Genomic DNA, 20,557 nt, shown 5'->3' with positions numbered 1-20,557 from the left:
GTCAGTGCAACAACACTGAGTTAAACTGGCTGCCAGAAATCTAAGTGAGGGAGAAGTGGCTATGCAGAAGATGAATGATGTTACAACTTGACAGGAGCAGGAGTGCAAAGGAGCAAATAGCAGGAAGTGTCTTGTTGAGAGGTGACTGAAACAGAGAGAGGATGGGGAAATGATAAAGCTGCTGTCCTAGTGATCTCCTGCTAGGTAAACCCCTCACTATTTGTGGGTATCTGGGACCTCTCGCATCGTGAAGACCACGGTTGTTTCTGTGGGATTCTTAGCTCTTTCTAAAGCCTAAGCAAAGTTTGGCAAAATATGACATAGATAAAACATGAAGGTAGTATCTACTTCCAGAAACCTTTGACTACAGTTATCATCTTCACTGGCTCTTGTTCCCTTTGATCACAAGGCATTTGCTGGTTTTCTTAAAGCACCTTTTTTGTCATTTATGTGTATAGGTATGCATGTTCATTTAACAGCAGTGGCCATCTACCACTCTGCTTGAGCAGAGACATCCAGAAATGTGAACTGCTTTTCAATACCTGTTTTTAACCACCTTTGCAACTTCAGGGTAAATCCTGGCACCGATGTACAGCCTGATTAGCTGTAGCATGTTAACTACTGCTAAGGGAAATGCAAGGAAACAAGAACAAACCTTGTGCTTCTAACTGTGTAACAGTCTTGGCTAAAAAACACATTGCAGACTGCCAGTCAAAATGTGTCTTAAGGCAATCCTTTATGTTTCATCCTTACCACTCAGATTTGTCTCTTGTTGTGGTCTTAATGTATACTCCTACATGTGGTTTTGCCCAGTACCTCTCAGACGCTCTGAAGGACTAACGAGATTATGCGTACTTGCGTTTAGAAGCTGAAGTTGTTTGCACAGTCAGACTTTTGGGTTAAACTCCCAGCTGTGTTTGAGCTCAGACTTGTGCCTGTCCCTTCTGCAGTGAAGCTGCAGGTTGGGTCAGGAGGCTGGTGAGAGTGCTCCACAATAGCTGTCCCGCTGTTCTGTCCCTGAGGGGCTCTTTCCTCAAGGCAGACTGTCTTGCAGTGGCATATCCATCTCTTAGTCTTCTAACATCTCTGTCAGGGAGATTTCCCTTTCAGCACATGGGGTTGGGGAAACAGGAACACAGAAAGGACTGTTATGAAGCAGTATACTTGCTAGAGCTAGGCTTGGACCAGGGATAACTGCAGCTCTGATGTACTGGCAGTATGTATACACTTTCTGCCAAAGTAAAGAGGTGAAAGAAAACTCAAAGCTCTATTAAATGACAGTGTAAGTTTGTTGCAAAGAGGGTGTTGGGGAATGGCTTGTGACCTGAAGGATGCTTCAGGTACACACATGGTGTAATAAACCTATATTAATATGAGCAAAAACTTCACAGTTCAGTCCAAACTCCTTGGTTTTCCTTGTGCACTGCTGTAGTTTACTTTAGTACTCTCCTCTCTCCCCTTCATCCTCTCATGTAACCTAGCTAGGAAAAGTTCAGTCCATGTATGCCAGCTTCCAAGTGCTGCTACTTTGAGGTTATCTAATAGGTATGTCCCTTGCTCCTATTATCCCGGGTTGGGGTCATATTCCTCAGTCTTACTTACTTTGTTCCCCCCCAAAAAATTTGAAAATCTTCAAGAGAGCTAATGCATTTAGCCCACTAAACAAACAACTATTATTTCACTTGCATGTGCTTCATAAAATCACATAATGGTTGAGGTTGGAAGGCACCTCTGGAGTTCACCTAGTCTAACCCCCTTACTCAAAGCAGGGTCAGCTAGACAGGTTGCCCAGGATCATGTCCAGATGGATTTTGAGTACCTCCAAGAACGGAGACTCCACAGCCTCTGGTCAACCTGTGCCAGTGCTTGATACTCACACAGTAGAAAAGTATTTTCTTACATTTAGATGGAATTCTTTGTGTTTCAGTTAGTGCCCACTGCTTCTCATCCTGTCACTGGACATCACTGAGAGGAGTCTGGCTCCATCTTCTTTACTCCCCCACCTCCCCCCATCAGGTATTTATATACATTGATAAGATCCCCCTGAGCGTTCTCTTCTCCAGGCTGAACAGTCCCAGCTCTTTCAGCCACTGCTTGTATGTCATATGCTCCTATCCCTTAAATATCTTTGTGGCCCTTCACTGGACTCACTCCAGTGTATCTATGTCCATGTCCATTTATACACTGGACTCATTCCAGTATGCCCATATCCCCTGTACTGGGAAGCCCAGAACAGGACACAGCACTCCCAGTGTGTCTCACCAGGGCTGAGCAAAGGTGAAGGATCACCTCTCCTCATCTGCTGGAAATGCTCTGCCTAATGTAGCCCAGGAGGCTGTTGGCCTTTTTTGCCATGAGGGCACATTGCTGGCTCACAGTCAGCTTGTTCTCCGGGACCTGCAGGTCCTTTCCTACGAAGCTGCTTTCCAGCTGTCCAGCCCCCAACCTGTACTGGTGCCTGGGGTTGTTCTTCCCCAGGTGCAGGACTTTGCGTTCTCCTTTGCTGAATTTCATGAAGTTCCAGTTTACCTATTTCTCAAGTCTGTTGAGGTCCCTCTGAATGGCAGCATAACCCTCTGTATCAGCTGCCCCTCCCAGTTTTGTATTGTCTGCAGACTTGGTGAGGGTACCCTCTGCCCCATGATCCAGGTCAGCAATGAAGATGTGATAGTTTTGGACCCACCATCGACCCTGGGGCACTAGTGTTTGGCCTCCAGCTGGATTTTGTGCACAACCGTTTAAGCTCAAGCAGTCCAACTCACTGAACGCTTATTTAGCCTGTACTTCATGAGGACCTTATGGGAGACAGTGCCAAAAGCCTTACTGAATTTGAGATAAACAACATCCAGTACTCTCCCCTCACCCACTGAGCCAGTCATCTCATTGTACAGGGCTATCAGACTGGTCAGGCATGATTTCCCCGTCATAAATCTATGCAGCACGAAGTCCAGCTGGAGTCCAGTCACCAGTGGAGTACCCCAGGGGTCACAGCTGAATAAAATAACTGTTTAACTTCTTCATTGCATACCAGGATGATGGGAGAGATTGTACCCTTAGCAAGTTGTCAGAGGATACAAAACTGGGAGAAGTAGTTGAGACACCAGATGGGTGTGCCACCATTCAGAGGGACCTCAACAAGGAGAAATGGACAAACGGGAACCTCATGAAGTTCAGCAAAGTGCAATGTACCTGGGGAGGAATAATCCCCTGCTCTGTCATGCTCCCAGGAACTGAGGTGAAGCTGACCAGCCTGTAGTTTCCTTGATGCTCCTACTAGCCCTCCCTGAAGATAGGAGTGACATTCGCTTTCTTCCAGTCCTCAGGAACCTTCCCCCATCACCATGACCTTTCAAAGATAATCAAGAATAGGCTCACAGTGAGATCCTCCAGCTCCCTTCAGCACTCATGGGTGCACCCCATGAGGTCCTATGGACTTGTTTATGTCCAGTTTCTTTAAATATTCCCTAATCTGATCCTCCTCTGCCAGGGGAAGTCTTTCTTGCTCCAGACTTCCCCATAGGTCTCAGGGGCATGGGACTACTGAAGACCAAGGCAACGAAGGCATCAAGCATCTCAGCCTTTTCCACATCGTCTATCACCAGGTCCCTACCCCGTTCATTAGTGGGCCTACATTTTCCCTAGTCTTCCTTTTGCTGTGGATAGACCTGTGGAAGCCTTTTTTGTTGCCTTTCACATCCCTCCCAGGTGGGTTTTGGCTTTCCTAACCCCATTCCTGCATGATCAGACAGTGTCTCTATATTCCCCCAAGTCACCTGTCCCAGCTGCCACCTCTGGTATGCTTCTTTTTTATGTTTTGGGGTTTTTTTTTCCAGAAGCTCCCTTTTCACACATGCAGACCCCTGCTACCTTTGCTTGATTTCCTCCTCATGGGGATGAACCATTCTTGAGTTTGGAGGAGGTGGTCCTTGAACTTCACCCAGATGTCCTGGACCCCTCTCCTCTCCAGGGCCGTATGCCATGAGTTTACTCTAAGCAGGTCCCTGAACACCCTAAAGTCTGCTCTCCTGAAGCCCTGGGTTATGATCCTGCTTTTTGCCTTTATCCCTTTTTTCAGGATCTAGAACTCCACCTTCTCATGGCAACTGCCGTCAACCACAACTTCACATCTCCAACCAGTCCTTCCATGTTTGTAAGTGCGAAGTCTGGCAGCCAACTTCTCATTGTTGGCCTTTGATCACTTTCGTTAGGAATTTGTCATCGATGCACTCCCCAAACCTGGATTGCTTGTGTCCTGCTCTGCTGCTCCTCCAGCAGATATTGGGGTGGTTAAATTCTCCTGTGAAGACCAGAGTCTGCGAATGTGAGGCTACTTTCAGTTGTCTGCAGAAGGCCTCATCTGCTACTTCTTCCTAGTCAGGGGGTCTGTCACAGACACCCACCACAGTGTTAGCCGTGCTGGTCTGCCCTCTAGTCGTGACCTACAAGCTCTCCACTGACTCTCATCTGTCCATAGCCAGAGCTCCATGTATCCCCACTGCTCTCTGACTGAAAAGGTGACTCCCAGCCTTGCTGTCCCAGCCTGCCCTTCCTGAAGAGCCTGTATCCATCCATGGCAGCTCTCCAGCCCTGTGAGCTGTCCCACTGCGTCTCTGTGATCCCAGTGAGACTGCACGAAGACCTCTAATTCCTCCTCTTTGCTCCCTGTCCAGCATGCAATAGTGTACAGACACTGTGGAGAGGCACCCAGCTATGCTGGTTTCCCAGAGAAGGTATGAGAGCTTCCCCCATCATGCTGTCCTGCAGGTACTTACATGTTTATAGGCATATGCTTGAGGTGGGCACCTCTGAGCCCTGGCTGGTTGAGTATGAGATCCTTCCTGCTCCCTCTGCACATTTTGTTTACCAGTAAGCAGAAGCTGCATTTTTTAAAAATTAATTTTCCATTCAATATGTGATATCTGATCAGATAGGAAAACCGGACAGGAAAAATTGTTCAGGTTTGCTCTACACATAACATTTTCTTTCTTCCAGGCTGATAAGGGCTGCTCCTGATACCATCCTCTGCCCCCTTCAAGTTCAGATAACATAACAGTCCTTCACTGATTAAATAATATATAGTACCAAGATGGTGAATTTCAGAAAAATGCAGGAGGAAGCATTATTCAAATAAGAACAGCAGACACTTTTATTTGATAACCTTTTCAGTATCCTTTTGTAGGAAAGCATTTCTCAGGCTGTATAGACAGGAACACACATGCAGTGTATGAAGATAAAAATATCTTCAATTTTATGAAGAATGATTCTTCTTGTGACAAAAAACAAGCATTAGAGTATGCAACAGACTAAGATGACTGGATGTTCAACAGAAGTATTGAAAGAAATGGTGTGAGGTTTGAGCAACAAAAGGCAGTATGGGCTGGGAAGTTGGGTTGCAATCCTGATTCTCAGCTTTCTGCGTGTCCCTTCTTGCTCTGTAAAATGGAAAGGGTTTTCTACCAGTGTTAATCAGAAATTAGGAATCACAATATTCACATGGAGTAGGCAATTATTATCTTTCCTTGTTTTGCAGACATGGAAAAATGAAGTGTGAAGGTCAAGGGACTTGCTCAAAGTTACAAAACCAAACACTGCGGTTCTGGCCAGTGCACCCACCTTTAACCACAGTGCCGTTCTTGCTCATTATTCCTCTGCTTCAAGGAGGGCTGGCACTTGAACTAGCTCGTGTTTGGATGGCACACTGATCATCTGTGGCACTGCTTGCAGTTTAGTGCATACCGAGTGGATAGCTATACAAAAAAACTGCTACAGAATAAACTGGGGTATTTTCTTTTACCTATGATGAATATGAGTTAGCCCCCTTCAGTGAAAATAGGGTATGCTACCTTTCAGTCAGTGTGAGGAGGGAGTGTGCAGTGGATAATCCCCTTTGTAAATTCACAGCCTATTTTGTCCCACAGTAATTTATGAATGCAATTAATTCTCAAGTATAAATATTTTTTTGTAAAATTGAACACATGAACTTGTTTAAAAGTGTATAAGTGGAGGCAAACACAGATTTGAGATATTTGCCAACCTAGAGTGCATTATACATTTCCATTTATTTTTTATTTACCAATAAAGTAATCTAATTTGAATTAAATGCTAATTGTGATTGAGGAGAAAATGCTTTGAGACCTCTAGAGATCTTACCGTCTCTTCCAAAGCAATTTGGGGGAAATTGAATTCTTCATGCCTGAATATACATTAATATTCTTCAGCTGAACCTAGTCTCATCTGAAACTTTTCTTACTATTTCTAAAAGAGCAAGATGTCTCGTTTATGCTGGAAGATAAGTGTGTTTACCTGCAGACAAGATAGAAATGGATTCTGTTTACCAGCAAAAAATCCCTGTGGATCTTACCACAGCCACTAATGTGAGAAATACTACCATGTATGCAGAAGCACAGCATTACATTACAGGCCTCTCTTCTCAAAGGGGATGGTGGGTTTTGTGGGCAAGGAGTACAGTTGTTTATGATCTCATTTTTACATTTCACTAGTTGTGAATGCCCTGGGTGCCCCAGGGAGACCTGTCCAGTCACGCTGCCAGGCCATCTCCCTCTCAGCTCTCCTGCAGTAACATTTGAAGCCGAGGACAATTTTAGCCAACTTTGACACAGTTATAAGAGAAGAAGAGCTCAGGGACGTGAAGAGTGGTGGCTGGTCGGAGGGGAAATTTTGTCCTCACTGGGGAGAAGGCAGCCATCGGTATCCCAGCTCCGTATCCATTTCAGGAGAGGGCAGAGGGCTGGCTGGCGAGCAGGAATGCAGGTAGTGAACCACCGCATTGCCCACTGCTGCCAGTTGGGTACAGGCAGGAACTGGAAGTGCTGGCCGGGGAGAGATGGGATGGGGAAATGTGACTGAAACTCCTCCTAAACTAGGCTACCACTTGTGTTGGCACTGGTAAGAACATCTTGTCAAACAGCTTGTTTGTAGCTTGACGTTTGCAGCTGAAGTAATTCCTTTAAAGTAATTGAGGAAAGGATTTGGTACCCAACTCAAAACCTTTTGGGCTTAGAATCACATTGTTTCCCCATATAATACATGCTCTTTGCCTCTTTTTTATTCCAAGTATCTTAATGGACATCCAAGCTCTGCATTTGGCTACTCAGAACAAACACCTAAGCAACTGTTTAAATAGCTATATCTTCATTGTAGTTTGAGGGGGCAGCTTTGGAAGGAAACCCAAGTGCCTAAATTCGACTCAAGTCCAGATCTGCAACAACCTCTGCTCATTCATCCCTTTCCAGAGGAGGCAGCTGAGCCTTGTAGGCTTGTTCCTCTGTGGGTACAGGTGTGCCCCAGTGTTGGCAGGACGATCCAACCCAGCCACTTCATCTCTCACTGTGTTGGAAACCCAGAAATGGTCTCTCACCAGGAAAGTTCACACCTGCCAGATTGGACCACACGAGGTACAGGTGTGCCAGGCAGTCTTCTTAACATGGTGTTGGGATATCTGTGAAAACTAAGTCAGTGGTTCCCTGAAATAGGGAAGTTGAGGTTCATTTTTTTCCTCTGCTGAAGAAGATTCACGCCTACAACTTCTGCTGCCTGTAAGACCTGTGTTATATCGCTCCTGTATATAAAAGTGAACTGGAGAGAGAGAGAGAGGAAAGCTCATCCGATGTCTGGTGGTTGCAGCACTCCCTGGAAGAGGGGAGCCAGTGTTTCAGTCCCAGGATGCAGCGTTAATTAACCTCCAGAGTTAATGTCCAGCAGTTAGATCACACTCCCAGGAAATATATCTACTCATGCAGATGGGGCAATGGGAGCTGGGTCTCCCCTGTGCAGGGTGAGTGTTGATCAGCAAGTGCTAAGACATGGTCCCTAATACCTCTGGATAAAAAGATGTTGGTGTCTAGCCTCAGGCATCAGCCCTTGTCTTCAGAGAGGAAAATAAACGTTGTTTAAAATATGAAATGTGCTCAAAAATGCCTACCTGGCTTGAGTTGTGAATATGCAAGAGGCATTATTTATTTTCTTCTTCATAAAATGACTGTGTATATGAATTACCATGCACTTGGAAGTAACGATTTTGAGAATTGCATTTGTCAACAGAGGGAACTGTTTAGGTTATTTGACTTGCTTCTGTGCTTTAGTTATGAAAAAGTAGGCATGTTAACATTATTTAATGAACTCAAATAAGAGACCAATATGTAATATATAGAGATTACCTGAAAGTGTCATCTTCAGATTTAAATTCCCTGTATACATATAGTAAACCAACTAGTCAGTGTAACCCAAGAGTCTTTTTCTGATATTCATAAAATGAATATTTTGTGCTTAGTTTGAGTCCATTTTGAATTTCAGGTTGTTTAAGCTGCTTTGCTATGACTTTGTTCTGTACAGAAATAAGAGTGAGTGCTGATGAAGATTGCTGGCCAATGACTGCAGTGGCTGACTTAGTTTTTATACACAGAGGAGGATTGAGCTCAGAATTAAATGCTGTTCGAACATACTGGTCTACCCATACCCAAAATGAGTGTGACTGCATAGGAAGGAGGCTGGGCTAAATCTGGCCAAATATTAAGTGGTCCATGGTCTAAAAGTTGCCTTGTATTAACAGTGTGTCTTAGCTACACATCTAGAGACAAGCACTCTGAGCAAACTGGATGCAGGCTCTGTCCAAACACAGGCTGTCTGGGCTGCAATGACTCTGTGCTTACTTACAAATCTGTAAGTTATACTGCAAAGAACCAGCCCCATGAAACTGTTGTCTGAAAGCTAGAGAAGCAGCATCAGCATTGTGCTATCCAGAAGCCAATTTGTCATTACCATCGATTGACCTTGACAATGATTTCTTTATTAGTAATAAGGGGGTGGGGTGCTTGTTTTTATTTTCAATACTTGGTTGCAGTTGTTACTGGTAATAATAGCATCGTTATTGGTACTTTTTCTATTAACTGTGCCTTGACCTTTCTTATCCTTTCCACCCTGAGCATGTTTTGGACAAACCAAATGTTTTGACTGTGAGGGCAGAAACAGGAGGGAGTTAATTCCAGATTTGAACAAGAATTGGCAAGTAAAATCAGAGATTAATTTCCTTCATCCAAGCTGCTGACCATATGAATCAGCTTGTGAAATTGGCTCGTGCAGACTGTCTTGCCTCATTAGCATGGGTGACTTTGTGCTTTCTGTAGATGAAGGCAGGGGGCAGGGAGAGGAGGGGAGCCCTGTGCAAAACCAGGAGTCTTGTGTCTGTGCGGGTCTCAGGCAAAACCAAACAGGTTCCTCCTGTCCCCTTATTAAATGGGGATGGGACTACTACTATAATCCTGATAATGTTACTGTTTATCTTACCTCACTGAGCCTCTCCACTTTCACCATTGCCTGTGGGCCTGGGTTGTTCTCCTCCAAAACCAGCTCTGGGTTGGTACTCTCCTTTCAAATTTTTCCACACCAGCTCATTCACTGACACTTGGCCACATAGCATAAAAAAAACCCAATCACTTTCCCTCTGCCCTTTCCTTCTTCACTCACTTTGTCTGTGCCCTTGCCGTAACTCCCAAGTCACCCTGCAGTGAGATGCTGAACTTTCTGCTAACAGATTCAAGGGGCAATAGTCACTGATTCACAAAGCTCTGTTTTGAAAAGCAGTGTTTAAAGTGACTGGTATCTGTTAATTAAAATTTACCTGCAGTATTTTTTTTTCTTACAATGATCAGTTATTCTCATTTGTGTCTGGCTCGGTCTTCACGAGTACCTCCTTTGAACCTAATTGTATTTCAGCTACAAACCATAAAGTTTGCCTCTTAGCCTCTGCAGGAAGCTCTGAGCACCTCATATACTTGTTTCTTTTTTCTTTTCTTTCCCCTAAATCAATGAGTAATCTTAGAGATGCTTGATACAAGTATGTGTGTTTTAGGGATACATACCTCATAGGAAAATGTGATATCTGTTATACTAAGGTTTGGTCTGTCAGGACTGATGGCTCTATATGTAAAATATTCCTAGATCTTAATCCAGAGGAAAGATAAGCTTGCTGCTATTTTGTGGTTTTTTGAGAACTTTAGGGGCAGAAAGAACTATGAAAGTTCAAAGCACAGTTGTTTCATTCTTCCTCTTCCATAATGGAATTGTGTATGAGCCACAAGGTATCTCTAACAGAAGTACCTCTGCTAAACTTGCAGTGTTCACAAGGAATACATATGTCAACTCTGGCTTGTGAGGAATGTAGCAGTAGTGATTTGCCCTGAATAAATTAGATAAGCCAAAAATTCATGACTCCACTGGGAGGTGAGGGGTTAGTGGTGCCTATCTCTGGAGTGGCTGTTTTAAGCACAAGTGATGAATCAAGAGGTTTATCTCCACTGCTCAGAAGGTAAAGCACCTCATCAGCAAATATTTCTTGTCACTTGTGGCCAGCCTGGATAGTTTCTCCATTGGGAGCTCCGGTAGGGATTTGTTTAGCTCACCAACATTACAGTACACAGCTGCTACAATATGAGAAAGTTGTGAGCATATTTACGTGTTAGCTCAGGTAGCATAGTAGTAGAGGAGTCTGGCCATTCTGAATTATGCTTTGCAGATAGTCTTCTAGCACAAAAAAGTTAAGGATAATCCCTCCTTTTGGCAGGCTTAAGAAAACTTGCACGTACGTGTCTAAGTATAGTTCTATGTGGTTTTACAGCTAAAGTGAGGTAGTAATAGCTCCAGGCTGTGCTGGCTTGCTGAAGATAGGACTCATGCGAACTTTTCTTCATATTTCAACTATGTATCAATTCTGAGCCATCTGCCACAGTTGTGGACCTCTGCTGAAGGAATCCTTCTAACTGTGCCCAGTTATGTGAAAAACTTGATGTTTTAAGCAAATGAGGTTTAGGCTGAAACTATGTATTACCTTTTCAAAGACTCACATGTACCTACAATCCAAATAAAAGGATATTTGTTTTATAGCCCTCCAGTATTCAAGCTGCCTTCATCAAAATACCTAAACTGAGAGACTGATCTCCATGTGCTCCCTGATCAGTATAGAATCAGAGAGTGAATTGGAAAATTAACCTTGTCTCAGAAGAGCCTTTCTCTGTCTGTTTTCTACAGAGAGATCCTAGGTAAACAAGTAAGGTCTTGAAATTATATGGTCATTATAATATAATCCTCACATAAGAAGTAGCGTAAAGAAATATATACAGTGAAATAAAGCATCTAGTGCTCTCAGTTCATGCTGAACTTTGGCACTGCTGAACACATCTAGTACCAGAGGACTGGGATGTAAGCGAAGATACAATATACTCCAAACATGTATTTCAAAAACCTGTCATTTCATCACTGGAGGGCCTTTGCATCTTCTTGTGGGTAAGTTTCTGAGAGTAGGTACTGCAGAACCCCTCCCTGGGTTGATCAGAAAACACAAATGCTCTGTCCTTCTAAATAATTTTTTTCCATAAGTTTCATCTTCAAAGAAATATTTCGACCTGTTCTTGTCCTAAGGAATGAAGTTTTTATCATCTTTGAATATTCATGTGTTTGCAGAGCACCCATATTAGCTATTTCGTATAATAGTGCTGAGAGGGTCCTCAGGGCGCTCAAACCTGCAACAGTCAAGTGCAAGCCACAGTAAAAAGCAGAGCACAGTAGGCTCCCAGGTGATTCATGCAGTTGCTCCTAAGAAGCATCACAGAGGACTATTTCAGGAAGCGCCTTTTAGGACAGAAGACATACTAGCTAGATGTTGAGAATCAAACCATACATTACTAATACTTACAATGTAGTTATCTGGCAGCACAAAAAAGCACAATAAAACAGAGTATTTCTTTCCTCCACTATTCTTTGTCCTATGTTTTCTGTTGGGCTCACTTAATTTTATTATTCTTGTTAGTAAAAATGAAGATCCAGCACTAAAGCGTTTAGGAAACACAGTACTGTCTGCACTGCAGGGCATTAAATCTTTGTAAATCAGCCCTGGAATATCATCCTTTCCAATACATCATTATCTTTTTGCATGGCGGGTTGCTCTAGTTGCAAACTGTCTAGATGAGATCCCACCTGTGCATTGTAAAACGACCACAAAGCGTAATTGGATGAGTCTCAACCATTCTTGGCAGTACTCAATCTCTTCTACCCTAGTGACTTTTGAAGATATTAAAGGAAAGGACAGCTTCAATGTGTGTAAAAGAAGGTATTGGCTACTTACTTTTACAGTGAGGAGAAATCCTGTTGTGGATGGGGAGGAGCAGGGAATCTTCAGTAATAAAAATGTCAAAAAAAAAATAATCCATGAAACCATTAATGACTCAAAAATGCCTTTTGTTTCGGCAGCTTCACTGAGTTGCCTGCCAGTAGCCAAACACCACACTAACACTGTTAAATTCCTTTTTTCCCTGTATTTAAACTAATTTTTAAATCTGTCTTCAGTTCCTACCTAGCTAAAGAGAGACAGAGGTGATATGCATGCTCTTCTAAACTGGACTCATGGCCATTTCTTAACTTCCTTTTAAACGTGTTAGTGCAAACGGAGAACAAGGCACTCTGCATAATAACTGGCAAGGGTGGAACACTTCACTAGATTTTAATTCCCAGCTGAAATGTACACAACCTGCTGCATAGGTTGTCAGCATGTCTCAAGGACAGCCTTGCATCTGTCCAAGGTGACCATGGAGTTCATCTCCTATGCCAGGCAGCTGGTTCCCAAACTCAGCAGCTCTTTGGAAAGCCATGAATGGCCACCCCCTGCACTTGGACACTTGGCTCAAAGAGTTTGGCAAGGACTGTTTGCATGGGAAGATCTGGGTCCAGAGTTAGTGACTGATACGGCATTACCTGCATGCTGCCTGTTGTTGGTGTATGTTCAGGCGTTTTCCAAAATAATGGTGCTCAGCAGTTTGTGGGGTAGACCATAGGAACACAGATATAATGGACAAGGTTTATTTTTTTTTAAATGCTTATTGCTTTTGCAAGTTTCTTGATCTGTTCCTGCTGTGAAAAAAATCAACATAACTTGGAGATGTTCAGATCTTTAAAGTGTCATAAAATGGGCATTGAAAAGTCACTGGCACCAAGAGGAAGCCGAAGAAGGCACCTCACTTTGTGTAAGCCTAGTATCAGAAAACATTAAAATCCTTTCAGAATGTGTGGCTTTCAGCTCTCTCATGCACATAAGAGTGGTAGCAGCTAAATATGCCAGACTGTCAGGTAGCTTTGCTTAAGAAATATGGCACTATCTATTCAACAATTTCTGTTAGTTTCCCAAGAAAGCTTCCTAGCTAAACATTTCTCATCAAAAGTAAAGCTTGATTCATCCCTTCACTCATCTCACTTTTACTAGCTACTAACCTAGTTACTCAGGCAAGTGTATAGGAAGGTTTGATCTCTTTTTTTTTGAGTTGGAAAACTTCCATGACAATGTAACAGCCATTTATGCCTTTGAAAATTATCACTATCCACTCCCATTCTTAGATAGAGGAAATTACAGCCAGCATTTACTCCAAGCACACTATCCCTCGTGGAGCTTATAATAACATTTATTAGCCAATGCTGTTGTATTCACTATGGGATATGTGTCTCAATGAGAAGGGGAAGTAGAGAGGGGAAGCAACTAATAGTATTTTACATATTTAGATAATTTTTTTGTCCTCAGAACTTCCCATGTCATTGTTTTTCCCCTAGGTCTTTTTTTTTTTTTCCTTCTGTTTGGGGCTTTTTTTTCCTGATAGATTCTTTCTTCTTTTGCCTCATCTCGCTTGGAGGGAGCCCCTTTCAAGTGACTCCCACTGTGCATATGTTGTTCCTTTAGGGTGTTGCCTGAGATTTCTCTGAATAGTTCTGCCCATCCTTCTCTGAAGTCTTTAATCCCACAAAAAATCCTTCAGTAGTGGTTCCTACAGCTGCATTCACAGTTACTGAGACTGAAATGCAATCCTATTCTCGTATCTCCTTGGGTTATCCCCTGAGGTTGGTCCTGGATCCCAGGCGGACTGTTTGAAACAGAACAAAATCAAGATCACACACCTTTCAGTCTGTCCTTTTCCCTCCTGGCTTGGTGGAACCGAGGCATCTTCTACTAGATCAGGATGGCAGGCTGAATTCAGAAGGCTGAAGTTTCCTCCAAAGTGTAGGGCTTATTTTAGCAGCTTTAGTTTGAAATTCAGATGGTTTAAGTGTCTTTGCACTGAAATATCCCCTGAAATAGACTGCTAAATTCAAATTACGTACCATAGGAAGTCATGAGGTACTGCTGCCCTCTCTTGAATTTTCTCTGCACTGGGGAACACCAGTACAGTTACGTATCACTGGAGACTGTCTTCTAATTTATAAAATTCCCCAGAGCCACACTGATGAGTTTACAGTCTTCGGTTACTTTAGCATTGTAGTATAACTTTATTCCTACTTCTGTTGAGCCTGGTATTGTGTGGTTGATTTCTGTGTATCCCATATTTTTCATTTTCACCTTTTTAAGTTCCAGGTTTTCCTTTTAAGGTCAAAGCATTTAATTTATTTGTAACTCTTGTGCTTCTGCAGTAGTACTTGTAAGCTGCCATTCACTGTGTTGCTGAAATTCTCATTAGGCTCATAATCATCCCCTGTTTTACTACTAGCACTTTTTTACACACTAACTATGCTCCTGAATTCTTTCCGTCCTAGGGCAGAAGGGATAAATCTCTAGGCACATGTGTTTCATTTGTTTTAAAGAATGAAATATTAGACAACAGAATTAAAAAAAACAAATTATATTAGAAAAACCGACCACATCAAACTGAAAGAATTCAATATCCTTTTGCATCTCTAAAAACAGCAACATGACCTCTGTCACAGATGTACAAGTCCTGCATGGCTCTGTTCTTTTATTTGCTTTCACCAATACAAAAACCATTTTACTCAATTCAGTGAAAACAAAGACCTGATCGTCAGTGGTTTGCAGTAATACAGAATAGCCTGATCCCCTGGTTTTGTTTTTGTCATTGGAAATTATTACACTGCAAGATAGGCTAACTTTTCTTGGAACTGCTTATTTTTCCATAGGCTTTATTTCAAACTGGAATTCAAATTGTGTTCCATGCATTACCATTTCCTACATTATCCCTCTGAATTTTTAACAGCCTTATTTGAGTCAGCCTATGAACTTTCCCATCCGCCCAAATCCACACTTATGGTCCGCCAGTCCACAAATCAACTTTCCAGTAAATGTTTAATCAGTTTATGTCAGAAGAGTCATCTTATATATGTTTCCAAAAAAGTTAGACTTAAGAAAGCAGTCAGGCAGTCTGTGCATGTGTGTCCATCTAACCGTTTGGCTATCTGATATTTGCAAAAGGATGTTTAAAAACCTGTTGACCAGTATCCCCCCTCTCCAGAAGTGTAATGAAAATAGGCAGCTATATAGATGGCCCAATGCAGCAGGCTTGCCCACTGGCAGGAGAAAAAATCTACAAGCCGTAGTAGACACACGAGAATCCACTCAGGAATGAGAGAGCAGAAATACCCAAACTGCGAGAAACTCTTCAGTCAACTTGCATGATACAAGACCCTGAAGAATTTGATGGCAAAACAGAGACCTGAGCTTTGCCATTTCTGCAGCTTGTGGATTGCACGATAGCTGGGGATATTAAAGGAGATGTTTGGGAGGAAAGTCTCATCTTTTCACATTCTTTGCAGGGTCACTAGTTGATGTTTAGTTAGTTGATGTCATTAATGTTGATGTTTAAATAAGTCAGATGGAATAGGCTCTAAAGGCATCTATTTTGCCTTATCAGCTGTGAAAGCATCTAGCTCAGATGCAGGCGTCTGCGTTGCAAACACCTGTATGCACATGCAGTCCAATGCATCCCACTTCCATGATCTATCTGTAGGGTGACAGGAATAGGACCTTTTTGGAGGGAGGATTTTGTCTGTCACTACACCCTGCTCAAACCCACTGATGTCAGCTATTTAGGAGCCCTAGGTTCGTCCCCTGCCACCACTGGGGGACAAGGACTGCTCCAAGTCACAGCGGTGGAAGCAGATCCAGCAGCTCTCAGCATGACTGTGCTGGTGCGCTCTGGAGAGCTGTTAGCGGCCGTGCAACTCAATCAGTGCTGTCATGGGGGAAAATGTGTTTGGTAGAGAAAAGCATCTGGCCACCCCTACCAGGACTATCAGCCTCCCTGTATGAGCCTCTTCTGATGTCTTAAAAGGTGTGGCTTAAGCTATTTATTTTTGTAGGAAGACCTACTGTGCCCTAACAGGTAAGCTTCAGAAGCATGTATTTCAGGAATTAGCCCAGCTTGTTGCTAAATTACATGTAGCGATCAAGTGGTTCAGAAAAGACTTTGTAGTACTAAACGTGGCTTGGTCGCAAGCACACACCACCATCCTTGCTGCTATGGCAATGTGAGTAGGCTGGGCTGGGCTGTCGCTGTGTTGTAAGCTCTGCTCCTTTCCATGTTTGCAGGATTTCACACTCCCATCTCTGGGGATGCCGAGGAGAGCAGCGTGGAGCAGGAGGACTCCTCCTGGCCTCAGTAAGCGTGAGATGGCCGTCTCAGGTGGTAGGCACTGGCCAGGCAAGGCTGACCCCTTTGGTGTGATGGCTGCCTCCTTGGTGAGCCAACTGTCTGACCAGCAGAAGAAGAGTGAGTCACCTCTCAGCTGGTTCAGAGGGGTGTATTTACCTCCTGCACCGCACCCTTTAAACAAGACGTTAGTCAAGGGTGGCAAGTGGAAGGATGTGGATAGCACCCAGGAAAAGCGCAGGTCCTTCCTGCATGACTTCTGTAAGAAATACAACAGCAGAAAGCAGCTGAGAACCCACCTCGTACACCTGGTGTCAAGAATTTATGTGGAGGACAGGCACAAGGTCCTGTACTGTGAAGTGCCAAAAGCAGGCTGCTCCAATTGGAAAAGAGTCCTCATGGTGCTCAATGGACTCGCCGCTTCAGCACACAACATCTCCCATGATGATGTGCACTATGGAAAGCATCTAAGGAAACTGGACAGTTATGACCTAAAAGGGATATACACACGCTTGAACACGTACACCAAGACTATATTTGTACGTGATCCTATGGAAAGACTGGTATCTGCCTTCAGGGATAAGTTTGAACATGCAAACAGCTATTACCATCCAGTATTTGGGAAGGCAATAATTAAGAAGTATAGACATAATGCAAATGAAGAGGCATTGAAAACAGGTTCAGGAGTTAAGTTCAAGGAGTTTATCCAGTATTTGTTAGATTCCCATCGCCCAGTAGGAATGGACATTCATTGGGAGCAAGTTAGTAAGCTTTGCTATCCCTGCCTCATCAACTATGATTTTATAGGAAAGTTTGAAACCCTGGAAGAAGACGCCAATTACTTTTTGCAGCTCGTAGGTGCTCCAGCCGAGCTGAAGTTTCCTAAATTCAAAGACAGACATTCCTCTGATGAGAGAACAAGTGCAGAAGTAGTGAGGCAATACTTAAAAGAATTATCTAAGGAGGAGAGAGAGCTGACCTACGACTTCTATTACTTGGATTACTTAATGTTCAATTATACATCACCAATTGTATAGCACCAGAATAGCTTCAGGCTTCTATTAGATATTTATCATTTTGGGATTCAGAACAACTAGTTTGATATTAGCCCTGAAAGGAAACAAAGTTACTGCTAAGTGGAGTTGTCTTGACTTAGTGGGGTTTTTATATGCTAGAGTGACATCAATTGACATTAAATTACAGGAGAATGCACAAAAAAAAAGACCTGTAAACAGCATAAATTGCACTAAAATGCCTGAAAAAGCTGCTTTTACCATTATGGATTATGCTGTGGAAGCGGTAGCGCAGCCAGCTGTTGCATTAGCTTACCTAATGTTCTTTTAATGGTTTAAGAAAAAAGCATTCAGAGTAGCATGATTCTTTTTGGTGTGTCCGCTTTAGAAATTGTTTTTGAAACTATTTTTGAATGTATTTTTTACTTTCTGTCACTTATTAATAAAGAAGCATTGGCTAATTTTCTAAAACATTTGCAGCATTCTCAGTTGCAAGGCTTGGTTGTTTGATTACCATTAGACTGTAGCTGGTTTTAGACCTGATTGGTTTTTATTGAAGGATGCTCTTGAATACAAATGCATAAAACTACAAATAACACAGCAGCTCAGCTAGTGAGCAGAGTAAATTTGAGTAAGCCTGTGATCTGAAGTCCCGGTCCTCTACCCCATTTTGATTGATGCGCTAGAGTTGACAAACATGACCCTCCTTTCAGAGAACTGTCACATACATTAAAATTAACATTTTAATTTACAGTGGAGTCAACCACATGATGCATACTGTGGTCCCAAAATTCAAGATAGTCTTCATCTTTGGTGATAGGGCAAAATCTTAGGGTGGTAGCTATGGGACGTTATAAGGGCTGTACTGAGAAGCAAATTCATTGCAACTGCTGTGACCGCTCTTGGTCTGCCAGTGTCCGATCATCAGCCCAGCTCCCAGTGATTTGTTACACAGAAGGTATGTATGCCCATTGCCTCCCAAACCCATGGACTGGTTTTGTTCCCAAGGCTTCCTGAAGTCACCTGTGTTTTGGTGTCTTTCCTGTCTTGTCAGCAGCCAGCAAACCCCAGCGGTGGGGTAGTTGCTGCAGTGTTATGCGGTGGGATGGGTATTGGTGATTCGTCCCAGAGGCAGTTGTGTCCAGAGTCCCACAGTCCTGGTGATAAAAGCAAAAGGTACCTTCTCTCCTTCTCTTCCCTCTCCTCCATCAAGCGCTGTCTGACCAATGCATGCGGTTGTTTCTGCAACCCGCAGTTGCACATGGTGTTGTAGGATGGGTGGCCAGGGTGTCCCAGGAGGAGGAGAGATCTCTGCAAAATGGACAGGGAGAAATCCCTGTGCCCTTCCAAAATAAAGATGACACCTGTTCTTTGCTTCCTGGAGTGATTTGGGGCATCTTGCTCCAGTGTCTTGATATAGCGAGTTGTAGAATAAGGAAAGAGCCTGGCGAGAAACTGAAGCAAGTAAAAAGTCCTTTTCCTCTGTTCTCAACCACTGCTCACAACTAGCATTACTGCTGTCCTTTCCCTCATCTTGGGCAAATGTATGGCTTCAGTCCTTCCACAGGAGTAATTGTGGGTCCCTGCTGAAAGGAGAGACCATTTCCTACATAGCTTTGCTGCTTGTTTCTCCCTCAGTTTTCTCCTCAGAAGAGGAAAAAAGCCACCTCCAGCCTCCACAGTGCCAATGTGTAACCGAGCAGGCTCTGCATCTCTCTCCTCACTGCAGGACGAGCTGCTCCGAGGGGGAAAGGTAAAAGCATACTGGGCAGCCCAAATCTGAGGTGAGCTGTATGTGACTAGCAGCACCCATAGCCGGAGGCAGCCTCTTCCCTGGGGCTGTGGAGCAGAAGAGGAGACGGAAAAAGCCCACAAGCCATCATCACCATGAGGTGTGGAGAGGTGCAGGTGTTCAGCACTGATGAGAAGGTGCAGGGATGCCTTGGACAGGTAAAGGCACACACCGTTACTTGTGTGAGCTGTTCCTGTGCCTAGACGGACCCTTAGGTCTTAACACCAGAAGTGTTTGGGATGCCACATCCAACCACCAAACTGCCCCAAAGCGTGCCTTTCCTCAGGTGAGCAATGTGTCCCTAAACCTCCACCTCTAGACTCAAGATGGTGTCCGACTCCCACCTTCCCTGGCAGAAATCCCTCCTGATTTTCCCGTGGGCTCCGTCCCAGAGCAGGCAGTGCTGGAGCTGCACCACTCTGCCTGGGGCACCATGGGGAGCGCAGCTGCCCCACCGCCGAGGGCTCAGCCCCTGGGGCACCGTGCTGGAGAGGTCGTTCCTTGCAGCCACTGCCATGCCAGACACTGGTACACTGCCATGCTGGACACCAGTACACTGCCACTCCAGTGCTGTGCACCATGCTGGTTAATGGCTGTTACTGAGTTCCCATGCGTCTTTACCCAGTGCAATTTTTTTTTTATTATTTGACCACGCACTTTCATGACTGTTGCTCTCAAGTGGGACTATGCATTAGGACATTAAAGAGCAGCTCCTGCCAGAGTTTTGATTTTGTGTCATCCAGCCTCCTAACTCATGTGAAAACTGCCTTAGATTTCACTTGGATTTGACCTGGGTGTAAAAAGCATCTTTTCCACGGATGCAGTAGAGCTCTCTAGATCCTCTGCTCTTGTAAGTATTGATTCCAACCTCAAATCCTGAATGAATCTGTCTTGTCTTGTAGGGAGGCCACTGAAGATGTTAAATAAAAAACAAATGTACACCAACCTTTGGATGTTTATATATTTGTTTTGTCTTGTCTGTTATGAATGTGTGTTAATTAATTGTAAATTTACAGACAAAAAAATGGCTGACGTACCAATATTTTCTAAAAAAACATATGATGGAAAAAAGTTTAACATGCTAATAAAGAATGGAGGCCAATTTCCATATGAGTTTCATATGAATTCTTTAATTCAGAAAAATAAATAGTAGTAAATGGCAAAGTCTCTGAAGAACTTAAGCTTCACCTTGAGCTTCCCTTAGTGACAAAGTTTCAGCCATTCTGATCAGGGAATGACAGAAGTTGGGGGTGGGGGGATGTAATTGTATTGAAAAAGCTGTGCAGTCTCTTAAGATTTCATCTACTAACTGGTCTTAGATA

The 20,557-nt window shown here is 43.5% G+C and overlaps 1 protein-coding gene across 4 annotated transcripts in view; it reads left to right on the top strand.

The window, feature by feature from the left end:
- CHST9 (carbohydrate sulfotransferase 9) overlaps nucleotides 1–20,340 on the top strand; it is a 97,480-nt gene extending 77,140 nt beyond the window's left edge. For all 4 annotated transcript variants that reach the window (XM_069779225.1, XM_069779223.1, XM_069779222.1 and 1 more), the window contains one exon: nucleotides 16,370–20,340. In XM_069779225.1, the coding sequence (XP_069635326.1) occupies nucleotides 16,370–17,467 (1,098 nt within the window). In that variant the 3' untranslated portion in view covers nucleotides 17,468–20,340. The remainder of the gene's footprint in view (nucleotides 1–16,369) is intronic.
- Nucleotides 20,341–20,557: the final 217 nt, after the last annotated feature.

Source organism: Haliaeetus albicilla, chromosome 3 (genome assembly GCF_947461875.1).
Source record: "Haliaeetus albicilla chromosome 3, bHalAlb1.1, whole genome shotgun sequence".
NCBI classification, from domain to species: Eukaryota; Metazoa; Chordata; class Aves; order Accipitriformes; family Accipitridae; genus Haliaeetus; species Haliaeetus albicilla.
This window is presented reverse-complemented; position numbering and strand designations above follow the sequence as displayed.